The 8,384-nt window shown below is 37.8% G+C and overlaps 1 protein-coding gene and 1 long non-coding RNA gene across 3 annotated transcripts; one reads left to right on the forward strand and one right to left on the reverse strand.

Moving 5' to 3' along the window:
* Positions 1–590: 590 nt before the first annotated feature.
* On the reverse strand, positions 591–2,901 carry LOC136208327 (uncharacterized). 2 transcript variants are annotated; one of them, XR_010677087.1, is made up of 5 exons: positions 2,773–2,901; positions 2,474–2,557; positions 2,170–2,389; positions 2,015–2,057; positions 591–1,066 (listed from the first exon to the last, which is right to left on the reverse strand). It is a non-coding gene; the product is annotated as an uncharacterized lncRNA (long non-coding RNA). The 2 variants fall into 2 exon arrangements; XR_010677086.1 differs by lacking the exon at positions 591–1,066 and having other exon boundaries at positions 1,809–2,057.
* On the forward strand, positions 2,058–7,731 carry LOC136208326 (calmodulin binding protein PICBP-like). The gene is made up of 2 exons (XM_065999150.1): positions 2,058–2,412; positions 2,489–7,731. The coding sequence occupies exons 1-2, from the start codon at positions 2,188–2,190 to the stop codon at positions 7,367–7,369; spliced, it is 5,106 nt and encodes a 1,701-aa protein (XP_065855222.1). The 5' UTR covers positions 2,058–2,187; the 3' UTR covers positions 7,370–7,731.
* The last annotated feature ends 653 nt before the right edge of the window (positions 7,732–8,384 follow it).

The raw sequence follows: 8,384 nt of genomic DNA on the forward strand, positions 1-8,384 counted from the left end.
ACGCTAGGGGCCTCCCCTTACGCAGGTTCGATGACCGAAATGGTAGCAATCCCATCTCATCTGGCCGATCAACTCCAAAGATTCCACTACCTCATTACCAAATATATATCAAAGAGCAAATATTAACATTTTGAACAAATCTTTGAAAAAATGTTACGAAATAATAAAGGAAAAATTACAAAATTAGGTTAAATGGGAAGCTCATTTACATATTTAACCAATTTACTCAACCTATTACATATCTAGACTGTTTTGTGTGACTTTCTCATAATACCCCCAATATTTACGCGCGGCTATCTTCCTCCCGTCTGACTTCGCAGAGGTTAGCATATTCTAACCCTGCGAAGCTAATGTTTGGTTTAGTTGATGATTTTAGTTAGCATATGCGAAGTCTGCGAAGCTAATGTTTGGTTTAGTTGATGATTTTAGTTAGCATATGCAAAGCCTGCGAAGCTAATGTTTGGTTTAGTTGATGATTTTAATTAGCATATGCGAAGCCTGCGAAACGAATGTTTGGTTTAGTTGATGATTTTAGTTAGCATATGCGAAGTTTGGATGTGTTTTTAACAAAATTCGCTAAGTGGTATATAACAAAAAATAGCAAATAACAACGGATTGTAACATTATTTAACAAAAAAAATCAGAATATAAATGAATACACCAACAATAATTCAGTGAGATTTATAGAAATAGGCATTTTCTCTGCGTTTCTCAATCTTCCGCCTCACGGAACGAGGTTGCCGTTCGCTCTAAAATCGCCCTCTTTCTTCCCTTTTCTCTGTTGTTCGCCTTCTTCCTCGTCTTTTCTCTCACTGTTCATCTTCTTCTACCGTCTGTTCGCATTCTTTCTCTTCTTTGCTCTCACTGTTCACCTTCTTCTACCGTCGTTCACCTTCTCTCACCGTCATTCGCCCTAAAATCGCCCTCTCGTTTTTCCTCTACCGCCGTTCGCTTCCATTTTCTCTCACCGGAGTAGGAGTTGCTGGAGAACGCCGTCAAACAACAACGGATTTTGCAGGTTAGATCCCTGTGGAAGGAGGAGGAGCCATTTTGGGTGAAGAGAAAACTGTAAGGAAGAGGAAGAGGAAGAGGAAGATGAAAGATTGGGGTATTATGGGAAAGTCATACAAAACAGTCTAGATATGTAATAGGTTGAGTAAATGGGTTAAATATGTAAATAGACTTCCCATTTGACCTAGTTTTGTAATTTTCCCAATAATAAATCAGGGAGCAAACACAGGGAGCAAACACAAAATGGGACAAAGAATCCTAGAAACTATAACATGACTTACCAAAATATTTGACTTTGTATGGTGTTACTAATATTAAAAATACACTACAACAACAAAACTTTAGTCCCGAAATGATTCGAGAATATTAAAAATACACTACTATAATAAATTAATATGTATTTTTACATTGGATGATTGGATAAAATTAATCAATTGTAATAAACACAGAGTATAAATAAAGTACGAGTAAAACAAAATAACTACATTAATAATAAATATAAATATAAAAATAAAAATATAATATTTTTATTTTAATATGAAAGCGATGATAATATATTAAATGAAACACTCAAAATAGTTTATCCGATTTCTCAATTCGAAATTCGTCAAATATCATATAAATGATTTCTCTCCTAATTAAAGTTTTTTTTTGTATATAGTTAAAATTGGAACAACGAAATCCGCTTTTAACACTCAAACCAACCTAATTGTTTTTTATAACTTCGAGGCAAATTGTTGTAACATACGAAAACTAATGAGTTTATGAATAATAATTGAGTTACAGTTGTGCCCCTCCACATGCTCCAGCTCACACATGAAACATAATCATGCTTTGCATGTTGTTGGCCCACCTTTTTTATTTTTTAAGAAAAGGTCCAACATTCATTTTACAGCATAAAAGAAAATTCCACTTTTCAAAAGTCATTAATTATTTTATGTGAATTTTTCAACTATAAAGAAAAGTAATTAAAGTGCTGCTAAATTATGTGTCTAAGAATTACCCAAACAAGCAATCAATCTATGGAAAGTCCACCTTCACCTTCCCTGTACAAAGTCAAGCTTCTCATTAAAAATATTCAAATTGTAACTGCTAAAAATTAAAAATTAAGTTGCACAAGAAAACCTTAATTTCATCTTGGAAACATCCTTCACTCACCACTTTGATTCAAGACAAATGATTTCTAGCAAGTCTGATCTTGACGATTCCAGCATATCTGGAACTGAAACTTTGTCTGTGATCTCTGAATCTGATTCATCATTCAACAATGGAGCAGCAGAGACAAAAAGAAAGTTGAGATCAATCAAGCTTGTGAAATTACCAAGCGTCAGGCTTCGTCAAAGACAACCAAATTATATGAAGACCACCACTTGTTCCACTGCAAAGAAGGACAATTTTCAGGTAACATCTACAAAATTAGCTTCAATTACAGTTAATTCAGTAAACCAAATTCATATTTTACCTCTTATTTTTGCAGAAATCTAAGCCTCCAAGAAGCTTGACAAGGTTGCCTAGTACAAAATTCAGGAGACCTGGAGGATCTGACCTGAGGAAAAAGATGAACAAATCTAAATCAATCAAGCTCAGAAATCAGTCTTATGATGCAGAGAATGCTCAATTTCAGGCAAGTCCCCGTCTTTCCAAATCCGATTTGAGTAATAAATCACCGAAAGTTGTAAAAAGAATGTCTTCTATGAGACCTGTAAGAATGTTAAAGAAAATGTCTAGTTTAAGAACCAACAGAAATATACAGAGATCTACCTGTTCGTGGACTCTCAAGGATTCCAAGTTTCCTAACCATCTTGAACTTGAGTCAGGAGGAAGTGAATCCCAAGGGATTTCAACCATCAAGGTTTGCCCCTATACTTATTGTTCACTTCATGGTCACTCCCACTCTACTTTACCTCCATTGAAACGCTTTGTATCTATGAGGCGACGTGCGTTGAGGACCCAGAAATCCTCTCTTAGACCAAAAACTTCTAGCAATGTTAAGAAAGGAATCCGGGGAAGAAAATTGTCCAGTTACAAAGACGCTGCAGTTCGAGAAACAGCCAATACCAGCAAAGTTCTCTCTTCGAGAAGTGTTAGCGAGGATGTGCTTGGTGAAGACGGCAGTGTAGAATCCAGCTCTCCTAAATATGTCCTTAATGCAACTGAAACAGATAATGTTACCTCCTCTTATGAGGAAATTTCAGTGACTGGAAAATTTCACCATGAAGTCAATGAAGGAGAGAGTTCTACTTCGAACCTAGCGGATTGGGGAGGTGATTTGGAAGAAAATGCTTCAGCAGGTGTAGTTAGCAGAAGTATTGGTAATACAATTTCTTCTGTTCCCATCTGTGAGAACCTAGAAGAAGAAAGTGTTGCCACAGAAGAAAAGAATGGAGATTCTTTCCCCAAAACGGATTTGGAGTCTGATTATAACAGTCATGTAGTGGAAAAAAGTGAGATGGAAAAACAGAAGCATATGGGATTGTGGCACCTGATATACAAGCATATGGAATCTGGAATTGAGGTAGAGGATGAAGTTCAGGCACCTGCTACTGAAACAGATAAGGAAGAAGTGGAAGATGCAGACACTTGTCCTCCTGGAACACACAAATCTGGCTCTTCAGATTTCTCTGGAAGCGATCGTGGATTGGATGTAGATATTGATCATGAAAAAGGAAGCCATATTCAGCTGTACCAGAGAAATGCCATTAAATTTGAGGATGTGCATATTACCTCCTCCCATGAGGAAATTTCAGTGACGGGAAAACTTCACCATGAAGTCAATGAAAGCGAGAGTCCTACTTCGGACCAGGCAGATTGGGGAGGTGATTCGGAATTGATCACTTGGGAGGAAAATGCTTCAGCAGGTGTAGTTAGCAGAAGTATCGGTAATGCAATTTCTTCTGTCCCCATTTGTGAGCAAGTAGAAGAAGAAAGTGTTGCTTATGAAGAAAATAATGGAGATTCATTCCCCAAAACGGATTCCGAGTCTGATTATAATACTCATGTAGTGGACAAAAGTGCGGTGGAAAAGCAGAAGCATATGGGATTGTGGAACCTGATATACAAGCATATGGCATCTGGAATTTCTGTAGAGGATGAAGTTCAGGCACCTGCTACTGAAACAGATAAGGAAGAAGTGGAAGATGCAGAGACTCGTCCTGGAGAACACAAATCTGGCTCTTCAGATTTCTCTGGAAGCGATGGTGGATTGGATGTAGATATTGATCATGAAAAAGGAAGCCATATTCAGCTGTACCAGAGAAATGCCATTAAATTCGAGGATGTGCATATTACCTCCTCCCATGAGGAAATTTCAGTGACTGGAAAACTTCACCATGACGTCAATGAAGGCGAGAGTCCCACTTCAAACCAGGCAGATTGGGGAGGTGATTCGGAATTGATCACTTGGGAGGAAAATGCTTCAGCAGGTGTAGTTAGCAGAAGTATTGGTAATACAATTTCTCCTGTCCCCATTTGTGAGCAACTAGAAGAAGAAAGTGTTGCCTGTGAAGAAAAGAATAGAGATTCATTCCCCAAAACGGATTCCGGGTCTGATTATAACACTCATGTAGTGGACAAAAGTGACATGGAAAAACAGAAGCATATGGGATTGTGGCACCTGATATACAAGCATATGGCATCTGGAATTGCTGTAGAGGATGAAGTCCAGGCACCTGCTACTGAAACAGATAAGGAAGAAGTGGAAGATGCAGAGACTCGTCCTGGAAAACACAAATCTGACTCTCATGGATTGGATGTAGATAATAATCATGAAAAAGGAAGTCATATTCAGCTGTACCAGAGGAATGCTATTAAGTTGGTGAAGGAAGCATTTGATAAGATCCTGTCAGAAATTCCAGATCAATCACCTGATGATCAATCAAGTGATAGTGGCAGCACTCGGAACAAGGAATTTTCTGAAAATAATTGTGATGGCGAGGCATTGAGCATCCCGACTTCCTTCAATTCAAGGAAAGAGAGTCCGGCACAAGAACCAGAAAAAACCATGCTCAACACAGATATTACTAATGGACTAGAAGTAGAGAAAACACAATCAGAAATGGGAAGCAAGTCTAAACAGGAAACACCGAGAAACTGGAGTTATCTGAAAAAAATATTTGTCCTCAACAGGTTTGTTAAGGCATTGGACAAGGCAAAAAAATTCAATCCAAGAAAGCCTCGGTTTCTACCTATACCGAGTGACCCTGAAGCAGAAAAGATTCATCTACGCCATCAATCCTTGGAGGAGAAGAAAAAGTCTGAGGAATGGATGCTTGACTACGCACTTCAACAAGTTATTTCCACACTAGCCCCTTCTCAGAAAAGAAAAGTAGCTCTACTTGTCCAAGCCTTTGAATCAGTCGGTCCACTTCCAAATACTGGTTCAAGTCCGAGTTCCAATTTAGATGCTTCTTCACATGCAACTCAAGATGAAAGCTGTATTGGTTTGTCATATCAGAAGAGTTCTGGAAAAGGAGAAGAAACATATTTTGGGATCTCTCTTCATAAAACAGCATTACCCAACAAGAGATGTGACGAGAATCTACACCATATCAATGATTCATTCACAGAAGAGGAGGATCCAGATTCTTTTTCAATGCTCAAAGAAAACTTGGAATCTAGCGCATTGAGTCCGCAAGTTACTGCTGCAGCCTTGAAGGAAAATTTTGGAGTTATCAATCTTGATAATAACGACCATAACTCCACAGTCAAAGATGATCAGCCTGATTCCATCAACTGCTGCTTAGTGCAGGATGTCCCAAAGCTAGCTGATGTTGCAAACACTTCGAATGATGTTCTTGCAAACGGAGAAGTTTCTGAATCTGATGTCCATGATATTGATTTGGGGTTCAATGATCAAGATGATGTTGCAGACACTTCAAATTATGTTCTTGCAGATGGAGAAGTCTCTGCTTCTGAAGTCCATGATCTGGATTTGGGGTTCAATGATCAACATGATATTGCAAACACTGTAAATGATGTTCTTGCAAACGGAGAAGTTTCTGCTTCTGAAGTTCATGATCTTCATTTAGGGTTCAATGACCAACATGATGTTGCAAACACTTCAAATTCTGTTCTTGCAAGTGGAGAAATTTCTGAATCTGAAGTCCATGATCAACATGATGTTGCAAACACTTCAAATGATGTTCTTGCAAATGGAGAAGTTTCTGCTTCTGATGTCCATGATCTTGATTTGAAGTTCAATGATCAACATGATGCTGCAAACACTTCAAGTGATGTTCTTTCAGAGGGAGAAGTTTCTGCTTCTGAAGTCCATCATCTTGATTTGGGATTCAATGATCAACATGATGTTGCAAACACTTCAAATGATGTTCTTCTAAATGAAGAAGTTTCTTCTTCTGAAGGCCATGACCTTGATTTGGGGTTCAATAAACAACAGTTGCCATCAAGTTATCAAATTAATGAAAGAGGTGAACAATCAGATGGTCCTCAAAATCAAATCCTGCAAACTTTAGAAGACTCAAGTGCAAATGGAGATGTAAATTCCTTAGTTTCCGTCCCAGAACTGGTGGAAATATCTAAAGTCACGAAAAGAGAGACAACACTTAGCAATAAGTTCCTCCAATTAATTACTCCTCGTGAAGAATCAAAGGCCAGTTCCACTGAGTTAACACATGAGAAGCAGAGAAACATGGGGCTTTGGCATCTTATATACAAGCACATGGTATCTGGAACTACAACACTACTCGAAGAAGCAGAACAAGGAAGCCATGTGATCGTATCACATGGAATGAATAATACAGATGGGGTTCATCATGTTGCAGGCAGCCAAAAGGTTGATTTCCAGCAAATTGAAGCCATAAGGATGGTTGAAGAAGCAATTGATGAAATCCCACTTCCAGATTCTCAAGATGACTCACCTGATGATCATCCAATCACCAGTGACATTATTCCAGATCAGGAGAACATCAAAAAGCAACCTGGTAGAGTATCTGGCCGCACAGAAGCGATCCATAGCACAGAATGCCTGAATTCTGAAGATACAGCCACAGAAGGTGGAGAAAAAAATGCATTCGGGGTGGCAAACAAAACTAAACAGCCAGCACGAAAGAGCTGGAGCAATCTGAAGAAAATGATTCTTCTTAGGCGATTTGTCAAAGCACTAGAAAAGGTTAAAAAATTTAATCCACGAGAGCCACAATTGTTACCCTTGGACAGTGAAAAGGAAGCAGAAAAAGTTCTCTTAAGGCATCAAGACACGGAAGACAGGAAAAATGCTGATGAATGGATGCTTGATTATGCTCTTCAACAGGTTGTTGCCAAACTAACACCAGCTCGAAAAAGAAAAGTGCAGTTGCTTGTAGAAGCTTTCGAGACTGTCAGTCCTACAATCGAAACTTGAAAGTGGTAAAATTGCTGATACAGCAGCTTCTATGATGCACAACTTCCAGTCCTGAAGAAGTTGTTCTAAGGTAAAATCAAATCCTAATTAGTAATGACAGCTATGCGGTTTGCAAGTGTGCAGATAGGATGATGACAAGAAGATTACACATACCTTGAGTAATTAAGAATGGAATTAGTGTATAGAAGTCCAGAATACAGACGCAAATCCAGCTTTCAATAATGACTTCAAAGATGCATAGACTTGTATGTAGACAATGCATAATAGAAGTTGTACAATTTTTTTATTTTTTGGTAGTGTGGCTGTAGTTTGAATTCTGTGTTATTAAATATCAGTATCTTGCAGACAATGCACATACAAAATTAAGTCCATGTAGCTGCAAATGCAATCCTTTGAAAGAATAAGTATATACATACATATACAGGTTAAACATGCCAAAATTGTTGCACATTAATATAAGAAACTTGCTCGAAGATGTAAATATTAGGAGAAAAATGGATCAAAACAAACACAAACATATAAAACTGTAGGAATTCCGTATCTATGTGAATTTGATAGACAGAATAATTAGCAGCAACACCTTACCTTCCCAAAGAAAAAGAAATGCGAAAATGCATATGGATATGGATATGGTGAGCGCATAAGAAGGTTTACAAAATCACAAGTTCGTCACCGAAGAACTCAACTCAACTCCATGGCAAGAGAATGGATCAAAACTCCATCCTCACATTTCGAATTCTTCAACGGATTGAAAGGGAAATCTTTATTTTTCTCGACAAGTAAACAGAAAACTGAAAGCCCAAACTTGATGGGTGGAATTGGAGGTTTCATGTTTGTTTTCAAAATTGGCTGAATTGTTTTAGCAATCTGAAATATTCGGATCAAAGTAACTAGATTGGGCTTTTTATTTTTGGTTTATTCATGAAATTAGGGCTTCTTTCTCTCTTGGGATAACCTTTTGTTGGGAAATTTACATAGAAATTCAGGTTTTGAAAAATATATTTACAATTATATT

Source organism: Euphorbia lathyris, chromosome 10 (genome assembly GCF_963576675.1).
Source record: "Euphorbia lathyris chromosome 10, ddEupLath1.1, whole genome shotgun sequence".
NCBI classification, from domain to species: Eukaryota; Viridiplantae; Streptophyta; class Magnoliopsida; order Malpighiales; family Euphorbiaceae; genus Euphorbia; species Euphorbia lathyris.

What these genes read in the sequence shown, in the direction of transcription:
- LOC136208326 (XM_065999150.1), top strand. Translation starts at nt 2,188, where the DNA reads ATGATTTCTAGCAAGTCTGATCTTGACGATTCCAGCATATCTGGAACT. An exon ending in CAAAGAAGGACAATTTTCAG is followed by an intron (nt 2,413 to 2,488) that starts GTAACATCTACA and finishes TTATTTTTGCAG; the next exon opens with AAATCTAAGCCTCCAAGAAG.